We start from the raw sequence: 19,189 nt of genomic DNA, 5'->3' as shown, positions 1-19,189 counted from the left end.
ACATTTCATACATTTTATCGATGCGCATAAGAAAAGAGGGACGGTCCATTTCTGACGAAACCATCGAGGAATTAAAAATGGTTGTTTATTAGCGTCTTCTAATATTCATTAATCGTTTCTTTGCATCTTAATGGGCCTCTCTTCCACTAGGAAAAAAAAGGGACAAATTAGAGAGGGAATTACGCAGTTTCAATTAGCTTGATGAACTCTTCCCATTTTCGCTACACACAGAAGAGGAGCTGCAGCATCAGCAGCTTTACGCGTTGGGCTAAAATATATAAAGCCGATCGAGAGAAGGGAAACGTCAGAGAGGATGAGACAACATCATCACGTTGACAATAGCCCCGAGTTGATCAGGCAAGAGCTTTTGTCTCTTCTCCTTTTCGTTTCCCTGTTAACACAAAAGCCCTTTTGCTTACTATCCAGTCGTTATCCGCCGAGTTCATCATTTGGCACTAGGCGAAAGCCCTCGCCGTGAAACAGTCGCATACATAGAAAGAAAAGGACGGCAGCAGTCCGTAGCAGAGACGGTCGTATCTCTGTGATGCTCTGTGATTACACTGACGGTCGTAATCCTTTAGTAAAGTCTACTAGTAAAGCAAAGTTTCCTTCTGTCGTTAAGTCCCGTATATATATATTTTCTTTTTAAGGGGATCTTTGGGCAAAAGGGGGGGGGAAGGTCGTCACAAGATATCCCGCAGTCAAGGGCCGGTCGACCGCGAAAAATAAGATGTCCCCCTCTCGTTGAGCCAAATCGGAATGGTACGTCATGTTTTGCATCGTAAAAAAGAATGTCATTGAGCATGTATATAACTGTGGTAGACGGTTTGTTTTATGTGTGTAAAAAAATATCGGGGGTCAATGGTATACTCATTAGCAGCTATTATATATACGTTTAGGAATTATGATTTTGCGTGTAGATTCTTTCAAATAGCCGTTGGGGTTATGGTGTATTTAAAAAATAAAAGGGAAGTTATTGCTTATGCTGTTTATTCGTTTCCTGGTCTCGGATTGTGAACGTCTTTGGTTAACTCTTTTGTTATTGTGAAAGATTTATCGAGTTTGCGGTTGGTGAGCAAAGTTATTGCAGATGGGGGGGTCGTGGAGGATATCCAAGTTGAACGGAATTGTGTAGACACAATGTCGTCTGAACTGAATTGCATATACGTATCACCATAAGGTAACATTGTCTTATAAAGGAGCCATTGGAAATAGGATTCGATGTCAGTTGACCCAATTAGAAGCTACTAGACGTTGACGTCTATTTTTTTCAATTCTTCTGGTATATCGTCTTACTCTAGGTGGGCCCTTACAATGTCATTCACGTAATATTGGCCGTTTTATCGAAATTTTTTTTATTCAAGTAGAAAGCCAATGATTTGTTGGTGTTGAAATCAAACGAATTGCATTTTGCGCTTTAAATAAATGTGTTACATTGTTACGTAATCTATTCGCTTTTTTCCGAATACGCGTGTAGGCGGGATTGAATCCTTGAACGTGAATTAATTTTCGATACGACGACGACATTTCCTGCCGTATCGTGACATTGAATTTCCTGTCTTTACATACAAAAAAGAAAATAAAGGGTTTGTTGACTATTCTATTTGACAGCGATGCCTAGAAAAATGCGTCTGTCCTTGCAATTTTGTTTCGTTTTTAGACGTCACTGTCTGACATTCACCTTGACCGCCCACAGAAAACATTTCTCAAGAACAAAATTATTGGCACGCGTTCGGTCTCCATTAGGGTTGGCAATTAACATTGCTAACCTTCACGTTTGCTGTGTGGGCTCATGTGATGAGCCATCAGTTTTAAGCCGCTCTCTTTAAAAACGGGCCGAAATAGTCCAGTGACGTGTTTTTGTGTGTGTGCGTCTTCATTAGCCCTTTCGGTTGACGCAACGAGAAATGAAAGAGGCGGCAACGTTGTCCATACGCAGACTGTGTTAGTTGGACGCGACACCGGGACGGAAAAATGCGGAAACGAATTTTGTTTATCTTCAAAGATTGGAGATGGTCCAGTTGAACGAAATTAACGAGGTTCTACTTAAATTTTGCTGCGTGAACGATGACGCGCGTCGTATAGAGACACACGCGCGCGCGCGCATGAAAGAGCTAATAATTTAATTACTTTGTAGACAAACGGTGAAACTGAGTTCAACTTTGTGTGTTCACTTTGGCGACGTCAATGTGTTCCCTTTGTTGACAACAGTGGAAAGTTCTTCCGGTTTCGTCGTAATGAACACGTTGATTTATCGGTGCCATTAGTACACAGACGCGTCTCTTTAATAAAAAATAGAAATTGAGTCGTGATTTATTGAGTAAGCCGCCAAAAATGCATGAAAAGGCTGCATTTGAAATGATACAAAGATAACCATTAAAGTTTGCCGAATAAAAGTCTGTTAAAAACAAAAACGAAAACTGCGGCCGACGCACTGAATTTCTGTTATTATAGACAAAGCATCTCGAAATATTCAAACTTGCATTTTAAAATTTCACAGCCGCTCCCCCCCTTGAAACGCCGAAAGGTAAATCAGAGTTTTGTTATTGTTCTTAACTGGAAGGCTCTTCTTTCGCCGTGAATTGCAGTTTGCCATTCACGAGAGAACTGCCAACTTTTGTGCGAATGCCAGAAGCTCGAAACCCGAGCTCTTTTTCATTATTCAAACTTGCCGCTCAAACGGCATCATTAATGTAAATCTATTGCTGTTAACTCTAAGCGGCGCTATGTAATAGCGACTCGAGTCTTAGCTTTGTAATTCAGATTTATTTATTTTTTATTTCAATTTAAAGGCCTTCGTGATGTTAAACTTTATACCGCGCGTGTTACGAAATGCAAAGAGGTTCGGCTCCCGAAGCAGATGACATTCAATGAGATTATCATTGTGCTGGCATCACTTGAAAATAGATTTTAAAAAGGGCCTGGTGCAAATTGAGATGACGTAAATTGACTTCTAGACATCCTTTTATTGGCGTCGCTATCAAAGTTAAATTACCTTTTTCACAATGAGATTTGCATTTTAAAAAATTTTTGATTCAATCATCCGGCCATTGTAGACTTGAAAGGGAAAAAAAAGGAATGAAATTCTTGTGAAAACAGGATGTTTGAAAATAATAAAAAGGATATATGCAAGTATATAGAAATAGACGGGAAACTCGATGCTAATGACGGAACGGATACAGGCAAAGCAACGGATTCAATATTGACTCTTTGATATATATCCGTGTATCCATTTCGTTTAGATTGTTTCTCTCGGTGTTTGATTTCCGTTCGTGTGGGACGATCCCTATACCTTAACGGGAAGGGGGGGGGGGTCTTGTTGCATCAAAGTGTCGGAAGCTTGTTTGTCTGCGACGTCCCAATCAAGCGCTTGTCCGTTCGAGCGATGCGAAATCTATCCGACTGACGACATATTTATTTTCAGTTTTTTTAAAAGTAATTTGAATGCATAATTGGCTTGCTTTAAAAAATCGAGAGGCACTCGTTAAAACTAGTTCTTTTCGACACATAGTTTGCGAGTTACGAGTCCACCGTTAATATTTTTTATTTTTCAAACGTTAAATTCACTCGCTGAAATCTTTTTTATTTGAATATGTTTAACAGTTAAACAAATCCGATAGTGAAATAAAAAAAAAAAAAAGATTTATTCTTTTGATTCGTGATTTTCGGGCTCGCTCTTCTCGTTTATTTTTTTGCATATCGACACGTACACACACACACACACGTCGTTATTGATTTCTTTCTCTCCTTATTTTATTTTTTTCGTTTACATCCTTGTTTCTTGTTCCCTGTATGTAATATCAATAATATCTCTCACGTTTTCCACATTTTATTTTCGTTGCAAAATGTTTTCCAGCTGACGGTGCACGGCCAATGCAGCCGGGCGTGTCTATTTGACATTCGCCGATATGATTTATGTATAAGGTATTATACATACCCCCCTTCGTCCTCTAATAATTTTTTATATATTTTTCTTGCTCCCAGACTAGCCTTTAGATAGACAGTATATATATGATATATATATAAAACATCAATGCGATACACGAAGATCAGTCGAATTCACGTATGTTTAAGCAGGGGCCTCTTGAGCAGCGACATCTCATGGTCCGTTTTTTTGTTTTCTCTCTGTCGTGTCAACAGATAATTTTTTTTTTTTGTTTTCTTTTGTGAGTTTTACTCAAACAATGAGAGACTGTCCCTTTTGATTCGTCTCAGTAAAGGCCTGTGATCAGTCGTCTTTTGTCTACAATAAAAAATAAAAGAAAATTGGAACTTTGTCGCTTCTGGAATCCATGCAAATCCTTCTTCAATTCGTCCGTCAGTACGGAACCCCTTTTTATTTTATTTGAAATTATTATTTTTCCAACTTGGTTCCTGGCGTTTGCGGAGCCCAGTTGGCAACGAAACCAAGGCCGTTGGATCTCTCTACACACAAGACTCCTCGACTCCATCTTCGAAAAAAAAAAAAAATCTATAAATATCTTTAGAGAATATGCAACTGTAGATGTTCATTCTCTGAGGGCAAAAAAAACAAAAAATCAAAATAAATAGGAGAATACTCGGGAGAGAGACTAGAAACATTTCTAATGGCTTCCTCTCCCCCTCCTGGTAATAAATATCTTCGCCAGCGGGCAGCCATTCGCAACTGATGAGGTTGCGCTTGGTATGTTTTGCGAACGGTATCTCTTTTTTTTTTTTTTTTCTGGCTAACGTTCAAGATTTGAAAGGAGAGAAAAAAAATCGGTTTTACTGCTCTAATTTGTTAATTTTTTTTTTTGATGGGAGGATGGGTATTTTTTGACCGTGAAAAAGTGCCAAGAACATAACCGTGTTGGAGCTCACGCAAGGTTATTCGCCATAGTGGTGGCTCCGTTTGTTTTTGCTATAAATAAATTATTTATGTTTTGTTTTTGTTTTTTGGGTTGGGGGAGTAGTGGCATGAAGGATGTCACGTAGACGACGTCGTTCAACGACGTCTGTGTGCAAAAATGCGCTAGGGCGGCCATTACAAGTGCATAGATATCGGATGGCGATACAGCCAATAGAAATGGGTGAAAAAGACACGCAGCAAAGTGATAGATTTCTGTTTTCAAGGGAGAGCGTGCGTGATTTTTCACGCAAGGTGATGAAGGAATGGCGCGGATAAAAGAGGACGTTCTCGAGTGGGGGTCGTTCACCCTTTTGAATGCCGTCTATCTGATTTTACAAAGGCAAACCAATCGATAACACTTGAACGAATATACGTCAATATTCACGAGATCGATTCAGTTTTTATCAATCATTTTTGCGTGAATTTGATCTCCTTGTGATGAATTTGAAAAGTGGCACGCCGAAAAATTAAATGGCGGATTTGATTGGCTCATTTTTTTTTTTTTTTGTAATATAATGTGTGAGGGGGAAAGAGGCAAATCGTTTGACGATCGTCAGAGTGGAGCGGAAATGGCGCTCGTGCGCTAGAAAATTGGAATACGAAGAGAGTCATCCTCTTTACCGTTGCGTACTTTTCTTATTAATATTCATTTCTGATGTGTGTGTGTGTGCGTGTGTTGATCAATCCGACCGGATCTAATGGCTTCCATCCTTAAACATCATCCGTGTTGCATAAAATGTGCATTTGGCTGGGAGCATCCCAATGGTTTTTGGCTTTTGTTCCATTCAGGACATCTCCAAATAATTTCGTATTATTTTTTCAACTAAAAAAAATTTAATTTAAAAAATTTTTGTTTAGACTTTTTTTGTTTTTTAATTTTTATTTCCCAATGTCGTCTTTTTTTTTTCCCCCAAAGAATTTGGCTTTTGAAAATTTTTATACACACATTCTTGTTTTATTTTGCTTGTTGTGTTTTGTGACACCATGCGCCCTAATGATTGCATCAAAGTATACAGGAAAATATATTATTATTAGCATTGCGGATGAGACTTTCATGCTGCACACGACTGTTGGAGGGACTTTTTTTGTTTTGTTTTGTTTAAATATTATCGAGACGTAATCATTGGAGGATGTCTGGGAAGGCAGCAACATTTTAATTGATTGGCAGAGGGGGGGGGGATAAATGATTTGCCTAACAATTTCAACAGCATTTTGACAATATCGAAAAGAAGATTGTTAAACATTTTGTTTCCTTCGCCAAAGACTTGCAGACAAACCCCAATAAAAGCAAGGAAAAAGAAAAAAAAATAATAAATTGCAAATAGCAGGCACATTGAATTATATCTCATTCATTGTTTTAACTTGCAATCCCCGCGCCCAATTGCTCCCAATTGATCCGTCCGTCCCCTCTTTTTATTGTTTAATAATCAATGAAATTCTCTTCTTTACTTGGCCTTTTTACTTAATGTATCATCGTACGTGTAAACTATAAAATAGTAGATGTATAGAAATGATAATGCCCCAGTTGTTTTTATCTGTTTATGCCCCGGCCATAAAGATTGATCATGTGATTGTTATTCTTGCAGGTTATCCAACAGGTGTTGATTGGGATCGAACACAATGGGCAGTAATTTCACAATCTCCTCGATGGGTTTGGCTAATGTGATTTCCGTGTCTTCGTCGCGCCTCTGCCATCGTCCAATTAACAGGTTAGTTGTATTTTCATTGTTGTAAAAACCAAAGTTCCGGCACAAACACATGCACATACACAAACCGCAGAGCAAAGTAACCACCAAACGGGAAAACCGCGGCATTTATGAAGACGTTGCGTTCGTTCACGGCGTGAAAAAGAAAGAAAAATTGGGGATTCGATTCATTAGCGGATAAAAGAAAAATGGGGACTAACATTTTGACTTGAAATAATTAATGAATGGACGAGCCCCAAAAGGCGTTTGCAGAGTGGCTTACCTGGTAAAGCATTTCGCCTTGGAAGGAAACGAATCCGTGTTTGCGTGCACTCAGCAGGTTGCCCACGCACTTGTCCGAGATCGTGTTGTAGATCTGTGAATCATTTTATTATTATTATTATTTTTTTTATGTTTGTGTGATAACAATTTTAGCTGGTTATTTAAAGAGAAATGCAACTGTGTTTTGTTTTTGCTTTAAAAAAATAATAATAAAAGACTTACGTTAAAGAGATCACCGAAGCGGATGATGGCCGTACCGTCGGGAAACCTGTAGCCGCAATCGTAAATCGTTTCGCACAGTGTCCGCCATTCTTTCCTCATGTGTTGGTTGGCTTTTTTACCTTTAGTGAAAAACAAAATCCGGGAAGAAAAAGAAGAAAACAACAAAACAAAATAGGTGGTTAAATTTATTTATTTATTGGATAGTCTGGTTTAATGAAAAAAGAAAAATGTGTACCTCTCAATTCCGTCATGGATCCGGCTGGTGGTCTGCGAATGTCCCCCCCAATAAAAAGAAGAAGAAGAAAAAAAAGTTAAATGTATGAAAGAAAGTAAAGATTTAAAAAATAGAATAAAAGAATTTCATAAACAAAATATAAAAAAATAAAATAAAAGTCGGACGACGTCATTAGACCGGATGTTGGTTTGGATGGATACTTTTGGAGCACGCGCAAAAAAAGAAAAAGAAAAAGAAAAAATATTTCAGAAAAAAAAAAAGAAAGAAAATCTCTTCTCCTGGCCAATAATAAGTCGACTGGTATGCGACTGACGTCATAGTGAAAAACATTTATTTCACGCGCCCTCTATACAGCCCCACTATATGTGCGCTTTTTTTCTCTCTCCGAGTCCCCGTAACAGGCACGCACGCATATAGATCTCGAGAGAGCGACACAGACAGATGCTGCTGTCCTCCCTCCCCTTTAACGTGCGTGCACAGAATGTTGCATTTCAACCCAAAAAAAAAAAGAAAGCAAACATTCACGGCCTTTGCAGCTTTTCTGAATCATTCATTGATGGGCCGTATGTTGCTTTACACTCGAATTCATTGCCCACCAATCAGGCCATTTCGTCTCTGAACTTGACATTCAACAACTTCTTCAATCTCTTTCTCTTTTTTTTTTTTTTTTTGTTTCTCCCCTTCAAAAATTGTAAAATTCTTTTTCTTTTTAAAGCAAAGAAATTCCATAGGTGACGCAACCGGACGTCCAATTAATATGTACTTAACCGGATATGCGTAGGATACTCTTTTGTTTGTTTTCAACAGGAAAAAAGAGAAATGTCCTAAAAATAGGATGTTTGTTTGTTCTTACGAATCCCGTGCCCCGTTCGTGCAGCCGTTTGTTGCAAACGTCCCACCTTTGAAAAGTAGTAGGCCGAAATGAAAATGATGTCAAGGTTATCGTGGAAACACACGGGCCCTTGTTTGCCCTACAAGTTTGTCTGGTTTTGCGGGACGAACGGCACACCCCGAAAAAATGTAGAAAGTTTACTTGTTATCATCGCGAATTTCAGACGAGCCAATGAAAAAATAGACGACATAAATTATTTGAAAAAAAAAAAATGATTCATTTCGTTCGTGTCCGTGTCCAAAAATGGCGCGTTGCGCAAGAGAATAAAAATTTTTTTTTTCCTGTATATAGTCCAGTAGTGACTATGTGTTTTGTTTTTTTCTTCTTCTTCTTCACTGGAACAAGAGATTTAAAAAACAAATTCATACCGGCCGTAATTGGGGTCGTTGACGTCCAGTTTGGCGATCTGGTAGCCTTCGGGCCGTTCGACGTCCGAGAACGGATTGGACAGCTGTTTCTCGTGATGTTCGTGGAACTTTTTATTGAACATGGCCACCTTGTCGGATAGATCGGAACCGCGTCGCTGTCGTGGAACTGCCGGCGCCACTGGCCCTACATCAGCTGATTTCCTACGTACCGACATCTCACCGTTTTTCGTTTGTTTTCTCTGCGTTTTGAACGTTTTGCTCCGTTTAATTATTTCACTCGATAAAACACTGGGGAGGAGGACACGTAGAAAAACACACGGCCACTAGAAAAATTGAAACAAACCGAAAGAGAAAAAAAAAATTTTGTTTCGCCTTTTTCCCGAAGTTAAAGAATCAACCAATTGGATTTTGTAGATTAGCAATCGATTTTTTTTGTTGTTTCTGGTTGTTGTTGTTGTGTCTTTTCCTGCGTATGCGCTCCGAATGGTTTCGGATCCGACGACTTACTGATCCACTTTGGCAGTTTATCGAGGCAACGAAAAAGAACAGCACGGCAGCCGTCAGCTTTTTTCTTTCTTTCTTGCCCTTCCACTCACGTTGCTGCTTTTCACAACACGGTCGGCCGACCGACAGTGTGACGAGCCAAAAAGGAGGTCCTTCACTAACCCACCCACCTCGCAGCGTAACGGCGAAACGTACTATACACAGTATAAAAGAAATCCCGCCCGTTTTTGTATGTTTTTTTTTTTTTAAACAAAAATTAGACGATGTCTTGAGAAGAGAATGGGGCGAAATGGACGTCATCATCCGGGTGCAGATTTATTTTTAAATGTTTTATGCATTTTGTGTGTGTGTGTGTGTGTGTGTGGAAAGAGGTTCATACGACCGGTTGTCTATGAACGGACGGAAATACTCAAAAAATGGTTGCCGTGAAAAGCCGAAATTCCTTAGATCCCCCCCCTTCCCCCTTTTTTTTTTTTTTAAAGAGCATTTGAAAGACTTCGCAGACGTAAGTGCTCCCGTACCCGGACACACACCGTACTGCACATGGCGGATGATTTTATTTTTTTTGATTTTGTACCGATGCGCGTCTATCGCGTTCACACCACATTTTTGATTCGCTTCCCATTTTTGTTGTTTGTTTGACGTCAGCGGAAGTTGAGAAGAAGAAGCTTTAAATTTATCCCAGCAGCTGATTCACATAGTGGACCACCGCAAGCAGCACCTACCGCAAAATGAGAGCCGAAAAAGAAAGAAAAAGATGGTGGCATTCTCACAGCTCGCTTGGTTGCGGATATGTAGACTGGGCGGCTCTGTATGGCGTGTCCGAATTAGAAGGGAAAAAAAAAAAGACGAATGACACGCACAAAAGAAAGTTAAAAGAAACGCTATGTGCCAGCCATCTGTTGCTCTTTAAAAAGAAGTACCGCTATGTAGACGCAGCAGCCGCATCATCATTCCAATCTTATGTTTTTGATGGCCAACGTTATCGTCCAGATTGAAGATCTGAAGACGCGCTCCACTGCATTAACCGAAAAAAAAAAAATCTCACGTTATTTTAATTATTTCCTTGAAAATCTGGGCCCTCTTTTTTAATTAGAATTTGTTTTTTGTTTTTTGATTTTTCAGCTGTTTTGGAACATTTTTGTGCGTTTTGCGTTTGGGTTTCATATTTTTTGCCTGCTTCAACGTTTTGAAAAGTGAAAACAAATGCGCAGCGAAAAGAGAGAGATTTTGTTTTCGCTTTTTGTTTTGAGTCAATCGGGCGTGTCGTCTGGCCATACCCAGTCTAGTTATGATTGGATTTTACCCTTATAGGCTCTGTCTCTTTGTTCCATTCCCCTTTTTTTTTGGCGTTCACGTGTACAACCTTATTAGATTCCTGTCTCCTCACGCTCTCTTAATGCCTTTCTCCATCTTCTTTTCACAATCAATCGTGCAAATACCAATTTTACACCGAACTTACCCCGACGGCCCTTTTCGATATATCACGTTTTGAAACTGCCAAAAAAAAAAAACGGGTTTCTGCACAGGTGAACATTTCCATCTCTTTTCTCTCTCTTAAAAAAAAAAATGAATTTATGTTTTTTGTTTTCTGATTTCGCCTCAATGGACGCAAATCTTCTAGGTCGAACACTATCGCCTAACGGTGAATATTATAGATTCTTTTATTGTACATTTTATGTTTAATGATTTCGCACGCAAGTAGTGCCGCACGGACAAACGTAGCGGGATGTTTATAATATTTTACAGTCGGTTAATTTATGTGCGGCTACGTTTAAAGTCCGTGTACAAAAAAAAAAACACAATAACAACATTCCTGTTGATGACCTACACTAAAACGTTAGGGGAAATAACCACATCATCTTTAAAGCAAAAAAACAAAAAAGAAATGAAAAACGTTTATCGATTGGAACGAACGGGGCGTGTCAAATCACTTGTGTGTGCCTGGGATGTTACATATCTTTGTGGGACAAGTTCCCTTTTGTTTTGTTTTTTTGTTTTTTCCCATTCTTTTTCATCTTCAATCGTCAAATAGTTCGTGTGAAAAATAGAAACGAAACCGTTGTCGTGTGTGACTGATGAATGTTATCAAGACGAGAGTTGCACGTGCGGGACTTTTGGAATTGGATACCCTTTTCTCTCTTTGTATCATCTGCGTTAGCAGACAGTTCTCGCACCACGGTATAATAATCAAATGAATATTGTCGGCTGCTTTTTATTTTTCTGCGTGTGCGTGTTGTTTCTTGTTTTGTCTGAGATGTATTCCGGGATAACGCCATTTTGCTGCCCCCCCCCTTAGGAATTGGAATGACGTCAGAGACGAAATGGCGCAACGCAAAATTGAATTTTGCCAAACTGCATTCGAGAACATTGGCGAAAAAGAAAAATTTTATTCTAAAATAATTGGTTAATTTTCTTTATATTAAAAAAAAAGAAATTGTTGGATGGACTTTTTAATTTCCAGAGCGGTAAAAATCGAGAACAAAAAGTTTGAAAAGAATTTTTTCATTCAGCTGAATCACGTCATGCCCAATGCGGATCGTGATGGAAAAGCATCCGGTTATTTTATTTTTGTTCTTCCTTTAAAAAAAAAAATGAAAAATAGAGACCACCCAAAATTTCAATTCTCTTCTTGATCCATTTTTTTATTATTATCTATCTTAAAAGATTTCGAAGAAAACGAGAAAGTCTGAGTCTGTTCACATTGTAACCATATCAAACAGCGTGAAAGACGAAATTCACGCAGCGCATCCGTCCGGTTTCACCCCAGTCTCTTTTTCAATGTCCGTTTTTGCGTGTCGGGCTCAATCACCTAAAAGAATTTCATACACTAAAAAAAAAAAAAAAAAAAAATGTGGAACAGTCAGCAGAGTTTCAATCGAGGGGAGTCGTGTTTATTTATTTTAACCAACTCGTTCCGAAGTAAAGCGAAAGAGAAGATTAGTGTGTGTTCACTTCCATGCGCGCGTTACTTTGTCTCTCGTGTCACGCTCCTTCGCCATTTCCTTGCGCTCTTTGTGCTGCCTTAATGTTGTTTGTTCTTGCTAGCGCTTACTCTTTTTTTTCTTCTTTTGTCTTCCTCAATTCAAACTATGTGAAGTAGCTGGATGACATTTTTATTTAAAAAACTCGGCAGCAAAAGAAATTGTTATTATTGGCTAGTCTAGCCCTTTTTTGGGGGGGAGTGGGGGGCAGGGGGAAGAGAAAAATAATCTAGTATTCATTCGCCTTTGAAGTCTCCAGTACAAACATTATAGATTTATTAGATTCGAGAAAATCGAATGATGTAAGAAGAAGAAGAAGAAGAAAAAGAGAGGGACGTTTTGTCCGTGTCCCGTTGCTGACCGTCGATTTTGCTACTGGCAGTTTTTATTGAATTGGTTAGCAGAAAAAGGAGAAAAAGAAAAAACGATTTTGTTTGTCCAACTATTATACACATACGATATATATTGGTGATGGACTCGATTTTTCAACGATACGCCCGTTTCGCGTTGTAGAGGCAGGTCGGTACACGCACACACGGAAACGAGTTGGCAAAAGTTCTACCATCGCAGACACAGAAAAGATTGACCCGTGCGACGTACTCGTTTTCGATGTCCGTTGCAATGAATGGAACGAAGGGATGGAGGTGAATTTTTTTCTTTTCTTTTCTTATAAATCCGACCTGAATCGGAAGGAAGATGTAATCGAAGTTGGCCCAAGCCGCCTTATATAAATACATTTTTCGTTTCTTTCAAATGCCAAATGAAAAGTAACTTCTTTTCTTTGCCAAGAACGACGACCAGGCCGATAGCCAAACATCCGCTTTAATTCTGCAACCTATTTTTCCAATGCTCTTACCAAGTTAACAAAAATAGTGAAAAGAAAAGAAAAAAAGGGAAAACGTCGGGAGAAAAGCAAAATTCTTGAAATGTTTTCAGTTGGCGCGTTCCCGTGGCGAGCCGTTTCACCAGTTTGAAAAATCCGAAATTGACAGCGAAACTAAGGAATTAGGACGCGCGAGATTACAGCCGTAACAATTGATGAAAGAAATAACCTTATTCCAACAAGTTCCTCTGCGTATGAATGACGAGCCGGACAGGGTCGACGGCCCTGGATGCCGGAAATGATGAAACTGGGGCTTGTTATCATTCCCGGCCAAAATGTGTGTGCACCTTATGGCAATAATCCAATTCCGATTACTAGATGTTTCTAATACAATTGGCTCTCCTACTTTCCCCCTCAAACCCCCCCTCCCCCAAATGTCTGCCGCCTGGGTGCAACTTGTGATCGATAATTATGAACATGTAAATCGATAGTCTCGTAATGATCCACTGGCAAGCGCCGAACGGAAGTTTCATTTCCGCGCTGGAGTTTCAATTGGGAAATTTCGCACCTCTAACCGAGGGAATATACACGTAGGGAAATGACGTTGATGCTCAAACGTGCAAAGGTTAATTGGTTGTGATGAAAGGGAGGACGTTTGTCGTTTTAATCTGAAAAAAAAAAACATGTTCTCAACACGTTCACAAAAGGACTGCAATTGACAGAGTCGATTGATTAACAAGCGCTATACTGTTCAGAATTTGAGAAAATGATCAAAACAGCTGCTGACCCAGGTGTTATTACTTGATAAATTGCATTCCTAAGTTTGTCGCAACGAGGGCGACAAGCTGACGTAAATGCCATTACTATTTCGTTTTGTTTTTAGTAGTTTCCTGCCAAAAAACATAAGAGTTTAAAGGTGGCGTTACTGAATTTCCCCTTTTCTGCCAGTCGTGAATTTATTGCGTGCCGCGTGAAACAAAAGTGTTGCAAAAATAAGGGGGTCAAAGCAGCAATGAATGATTAGCGCTGACGTAATACATTTTTTTTTTTTTTTCAATTTAGAATTGTTGAATTTAACTGACCTTGTTTGTACTGTGAGCCATTTTTTTTTATGTGAACAATTTTCTTTTTTAGGATTTTTTTTATGAATGCGTCACATTTCACCGTGTGGGGCACAACTGAAATGGAAAAATGGACGTCATTTAGAGGACGAGTGATGATTCATACTGTAAATATACTTTTTAATTTAATTCGAATTTTTGTTTCTCCTAATGTTTGATCGCCATAAAAAAATGTATATTTTCTTATTTGTAGTTTTGGGATTATGGTCTGGTGTGATGATGATCGATGGTCAGCGAATCGGACCTCTAAAGTGAAAAGAAATTCAAGAATTCGTGAGAAGACCGCACAACCGTGTAATCCATGTCTGAGTTATATGCATCAGCGGAAGAAAAAAAAGAAAGAAAGAAAAATATGTATATATTCCTGTGAAGACATTTTTCAATCGCAGGAAATAACGCAGAGATAGCAAGAAAGTTGCTGATTCTAACCCAAAAAAAAAAGAAAAACGAATTCCAAACAAGCGAAGCAACGAGCAAAACTATTGTTAGATAATTGGCCTTGACAGGCTTTACCTTACGACTTGCTGTTAGGATCGTAAAAGCCCCAAAACAGCTGCCTTCTCTATTCACTTGGCCCCCTCATCCTTCGTTGTGGCGTTATTCGTCAACAATAGTCTAATGTTAAAAGTAGGTTTGTTTTGTTTTTTTTCACCAACTTTCTTATTCTTTTATTCATCTTGTTGTTGTTTCTTCTTTTTTTTTTAAGCATGTGCCATTTCCTTATCCGCTGAAATAGATTGACTGCATCTAAATTTTTGTTTGAATACTTAAACTGAAGGCTCTTTTCCGTTTGAATAAAAACCCATCAGACGTCCTGTCGAGTTGGCACAAAGAAGGAACGGCGTGCAAAGCGAATAGTCGTGGAATAGCTAGTATACTACCACTAAGCCCGATATACAACGTGACGAAGCAGAAGCTGTCTAGTAAAGAACATTTGAAGCATGAAGGTAAACAGGCTGCTGTCAAATGAAGTTTTTCTCTCAAATATTTATCTTGCAATTTTCTGGGTACCATGACAATATTTCCGAATCTGTTTTGTTTTTGTATGAGGAATAAACAGCGAAAATAAGCTATTCCCTAAGTCTCTCCGCGATAAACTTGATCGTTATCACTGATTTATCATCAAGGTTTACTGAGAATGCGCAGTACCGTCTCCAGAGTTAAACAGAAGGGACACTTAAATGGAAAAAGCCAGCAGTCGACGCATAGCTATTTAACCGTTTTTCAAGGGAAATCGATAGTGGCGTTCGTAGCGGTGATTCTGAGAAACAAAGTTGCTGCAGAGCTACTGATAGTAAACAAGCATACACTCTTAGCTGCTTAAAACTGCCGCTGCTATGCCTTCGGTTTTTGAAAATCGGCCACTAGGGGCGCTCTTATACAATTTCGTCGGAAAGGCGGGGAATAAGTGTCGACTGCTGAATTTTCTGTTTTTTTTTGTATTTGACCATCTCTTAATTGGCAACGTGATACAATCTAACGAATAATCTATGACTTTGTCCAAATTTATGGACACTTAAGCTATTTCATTAAAAGTAAGTTATTCAGCTATGATTTAGTGCCTGCTTTTCCTTGTTCTTTAACTGTGTTACCCTTGTAAGTTATTAAAAATTGTGCTGATTAAACATTCTTCAACCGTCTGATTCCAACTTAGATATACAAAACCTGAAAGTTAATAAAAAGATATCCTGCTGCATTGCCGGTTTCAATTCAGTCATTGCCGTCGTCATTTCAGGTATTCCAAATGGTTGCGTTGTGTGCAGCATAAAGTTAATAATTACATCTTAGTAAGTTGAAAGTTAGACCACCGTCTGCTCTTATGTGCACATGTTTTACTGCGTTATCCCACGTGTCGGTAGCCAGGCGAGTGAGTGTGCTCCTTGGAAAAGGTCGCCATCAACTTATTATTATATATTTTTTTTTACTCACTCTTTGCTCCAGTTCTTTCACCGAGTACAGTCCGTCCTTTTCTATAGATTCTCGTCCAGTTCTTCTTCTTAACTGCAGAATCTACTTCACCGTTGTAGCAAATAATCCACAACCTGCATCCGTTTCTTTCTTTTAGCGGTGCTTTATTAGCAGAGTGGAGTTGTTGGCCAGCAAAGTAATGGCCAGTTTTAGTAGTCTATGTTCTCAGCTTCCGTACGTCTCTGCTTTCACGTTATCTATATTCTGGGCGACGGTTAACTTAATATATTTTGAAGATCAACTATGTGGGTTGATATCGTTGAGCGCTTGTAAAATCTTTTTAAAATCTTTTAGAACGATCATTTGTTTCTGGTCTGTATCGATCGGGTGGCTTAAACCCATTTTTAAGAAAACGTTTTCTGACATATTTCTTGTTACCATCTTCAAAAGTAGCATCTCGTTCTATACGTGCACTCGATTCAAACCGTTGGATGGTAGGACATTTGTATTACGTTTGATGACCACTGATGCATGAAGGCAAAGGAATCCTATTAGGAATTCACACAGCCTTTTAGAGATTTGATTCAGTGCTGCCACATCAAAGACCGCAATTTGTTAGCACAGACAAGTTTGCCAGGCAGCAACCAAGTTATTTTACGGTCGCGAGAGTTCGCTGTCTCCCTGCACGATGCGATCGTCGTCTTTTTTCTTTTCTGCTACGTGCGCAATCCGTGAGTTGTCACGGAGGTTTGGGACACGTTAAGGCGATGAGCGAGACAAAACATCCATGAAAAAACCGAAAGTGTTTTAATGCGCCAAATCAAATACAAGATTCAAGCTGCTAGATTGCTCTTCAGAAGTATTTATTAGACAGCAATACTTGGTTAATTAGGCAAAGTCTCGTTTCTCTTATACTATAAGCAATACCTTATTTCGGATTCGCTAGCTGAGTTCTAGTTAGAAATGAGGGGTATTATAATATGATACAAACCCGAAATCTTACAACGCAAATATGCTAACACCCAGAAAAACGATCGCGACGCAATACACCGAATGAACGATAACGAGTCTGCGATGAGAGAAGCGCAAATTAACATAAGAAAAAATAAATTTGATGGACAAATTTAGCAAATAGATCTAACACGACATCCGATAAGTCAGAGTAGCACTATTCAGGGGTTTTGTTATAAATAGTGATAGTACTGATGACGCCATATGTCACTTCATGCATCTATGTACAATGAAATCTAAACGGGACGTAGCGGCATTAATGCCGGTTTGGTATTCGGGCATGCTTTTTCTTTTTCAATAAGAATGATCGTTCGAATCAAACAGCCAAACTCTATGAAAGTGGGGAAGTTTAGGGAGCAGAACAGCCACCAACGCAATTATGTTGACAATAAAGTGACTCGTGTCATACTTTGTATAAAAGCTGGTTAACACGAACCTATAACCAAAGAAACAAGTAACCAATTAGATGAATACGCACACCACTTATATACAATTTTTTAAATTACAGTATAACGGGTACGACCGTCAGAAATTTGCGTGTCACCGTGAAGCGTTTTCCATAATCTATTTGCTCCCAATGTGTTAGCGATCGCGTTTTCCCTGGTCTAGGGGCTCGAACGGTGCTCCTTTGACTATATGCAAGAATATCAACATAAACTGGAGTAGAGAACAAACAATTAGTTGTGTGGAAAATAGCTTAAAAATGTAAGGACTATTTACAGAATTGTGGATGAGGTTCGTAAGGGTCCAAGCAACTGCTGTAGAGATGAATGGAAGGCATAACAACATTAAGTGTAGTAGTAAAACAGCAAGCCCGTAAGAAAGCCAGAATCCTTTTCCATTCAACCAAGAACTATTGGGATTGACGTCTCCATGTCCTCCAACAATCATCTCAAAAGAAGTTAACTAGTAGAATATAATGGGAAATCGAAGATGTGCAATAATATTAAAACATATTAATTCAACTTGTTTAAGAGTTTTTTTTTATTTCCTTGATATGGCCGTTCTTAACACATAAATAGCTCTTAAACTTCGTATCGGTGGTCTCTAATCAGAGCTTAGCTTTCTTTTGGCATAGGAAATCGCAAAAATACACTACCGGCAATAGCGAGGAAATATGCGAATTTTTCCCTTCTTTGGCTCTTCTTGATGTTTTGAAGCAAAGTCCTTGGGACTCTAATATGGTTACTTTTTTACAACACTCTATAAATGTCGAAAATAGTTTTAGCATAAGGGATATCAATAAACTGACACTTCTTTCCCGTAAACTCTTTCGGAGAAAAATGCACGACGTTCTATTTGCCCAAGGCCAGCTGTGATGACGTATTTGTCGTCTGCATTTATGTAGTCTGCAACCGGGAATTGATTTAGTGAAAAAAGAATGGACATCTCATCTAAAGATAGTTTGAATTGTTCTCCTGTATCTGCGTGAGTGAAATTAATTAAATTTAATTTTGCTACCTATCTTGCATTTAATTGTGAAAAGTTTCCGCGTTCCTTAGGTTTTTTTGTAATGTAACAGTTATGTTCTTTATGTCCCATGAGGAGGGCATACTTTATCATATGTGAAACAGTATATAGTTTGCACTGCGTACTCGCTGCTACTCTGGGGTTGTAGCGTATTTTTCTAATTGCTTATCTGTTATACTTTTCCACAGAGAACTCCACATTCCTTTCCCGTCTGCTCATCTAGCGACTGTAGCCTATAACTCGCTGAGAGTTGACAAAGAACCAAAACGAAGTACAACTACCAAAGTTCTCTCATTGGAAGCAAAATATTTTAAAAGCGTAAATTTTTAAATATTTTATTGTTTTGTTTTTTTATATTTTTTAGTTGTAATGTTCACTATTTTTATTAGATCTTTTACATCAGGAGACACCCGGCAATTGAGAACTGCCGTTAATTCATTTCTTGATTTACTAATCCTTGTCTCAAAGGCAATAGATGAGTTTACACCTCCTGATTTCATAATTAAAGAATGTCCCTTAATGATTTAAATGGGTCCAGTGAAACCAGAAATACTCCTGCTCCCTACAGAGCTATTTATGGTTTTGTTCTCTGGATAATATCATATGTGTTCTTGATTATTTATATAGTGTGGGCATTTGTCTCAGAAGAATGGCTTCGTGTATTTGGGCTGACATATTTGCCCCAAAAATACTGGGCTGTTGCCATCCCAGCCTATATTTTTTTAGGAGTTTTGCTCTTTGGTTTTGTGATTTATCCCAGTATAAATCTGTTAATAACACCTCCATTAAATGATTTCAGAACAGTAACAGATGA

At 38.7% G+C, this 19,189-nt stretch overlaps 3 protein-coding genes and 1 long non-coding RNA gene across 7 annotated transcripts in view; 2 read left to right on the top strand and 2 right to left on the bottom strand.

Annotated features, from left to right (window-relative positions):
- LOC116930908 overlaps positions 1-15,699 on the top strand; it is a 36,793-nt gene extending 21,094 nt beyond the window's left edge. Inside the window, exons 3-6 of one of the 4 annotated variants that reach the window (XR_006651383.1) lie at positions 6,457-6,579; positions 14,000-14,093; positions 14,180-15,521; positions 15,641-15,699. This is a non-coding gene — a long non-coding RNA (uncharacterized LOC116930908). Of the gene's footprint in view, positions 1-6,456; positions 6,580-13,999; positions 14,094-14,179 lie in introns of all 4 variants that reach the window. The other 3 variants (XR_004398624.2, XR_004398623.2, XR_004398622.2) reach the window with 3 other exon arrangements.
- LOC116930893 (actin-binding Rho-activating protein) lies at positions 5,731-9,176 on the bottom strand. The gene is made up of 5 exons (XM_032938332.2): positions 8,555-9,176; positions 7,295-7,326; positions 7,060-7,178; positions 6,839-6,931; positions 5,731-6,558 (listed from the first exon to the last, which is right to left on the bottom strand). The coding sequence occupies exons 1-5, from the start codon at positions 8,767-8,769 to the stop codon at positions 6,445-6,447; spliced, it is 573 nt and encodes a 190-aa protein (XP_032794223.1). The 5' UTR covers positions 8,770-9,176; the 3' UTR covers positions 5,731-6,444.
- Positions 15,700-16,740: 1,041 nt separating the features above from the next.
- Positions 16,741-18,392, bottom strand: LOC116930891 (ORM1-like protein 3). The gene is given in 6 exon segments (XM_032938327.2): positions 16,741-17,341; positions 17,412-17,499; positions 17,502-17,562; positions 17,626-17,811; positions 18,005-18,254; positions 18,367-18,392. Coding segments are annotated over 6 exon segments (738 nt in total). The 5' UTR covers positions 18,378-18,392; the 3' UTR covers positions 16,741-17,199.
- A 53-nt stretch (positions 18,393-18,445) lies between these two features.
- On the top strand, positions 18,446-18,903 carry LOC116930901. Its single transcript, XM_045179167.1, has 3 exons — positions 18,446-18,516; positions 18,564-18,680; positions 18,753-18,903. The coding sequence occupies exons 1-3, from the start codon at positions 18,446-18,448 to the stop codon at positions 18,901-18,903; spliced, it is 339 nt and encodes a 112-aa protein (XP_045035102.1).
- The last annotated feature ends 286 nt before the right edge of the window (positions 18,904-19,189 follow it).

Source organism: Daphnia magna, linkage group LG9, assembly GCF_020631705.1.
Source record: "Daphnia magna isolate NIES linkage group LG9, ASM2063170v1.1, whole genome shotgun sequence".
In the NCBI taxonomy this organism is placed as follows: domain Eukaryota; kingdom Metazoa; phylum Arthropoda; class Branchiopoda; order Diplostraca; family Daphniidae; genus Daphnia; species Daphnia magna.
The sequence above is the reverse complement of the archived record's forward strand: the minus strand, read 5'-3'. Positions and strand labels throughout refer to the sequence as shown.

Bases quoted from the DNA above. Each gene is read 5' to 3' on its own strand.
- LOC116930893 (XM_032938332.2), bottom strand. From the start codon at position 8,769: ATGTCGGTACGTAGGAAATCAGCTGATGTAGGGCCAGTGGCGCCGGCA. The intron at 7,179-7,294 runs GTACACATTTTT...TTTTCACTAAAG, and splicing joins ATCCATGACGGAATTGAGAG to GTAAAAAAGCCAACCAACAC. The intron at 6,932-7,059 runs GTAAGTCTTTTA...AATGATTCACAG, and splicing joins GCTTCGGTGATCTCTTTAAC to ATCTACAACACGATCTCGGA.
- LOC116930901 (XM_045179167.1), top strand. From the start codon at position 18,446: ATGAGGAGGGCATACTTTATCATATGTGAAACAGTATATAGTTTGCAC. The intron at 18,517-18,563 runs GTTGTAGCGTAT...ACTTTTCCACAG, and splicing joins GTACTCGCTGCTACTCTGGG to AGAACTCCACATTCCTTTCC. The intron at 18,681-18,752 runs ATATTTTAAAAG...TGTAATGTTCAC, and splicing joins GTTCTCTCATTGGAAGCAAA to TATTTTTATTAGATCTTTTA.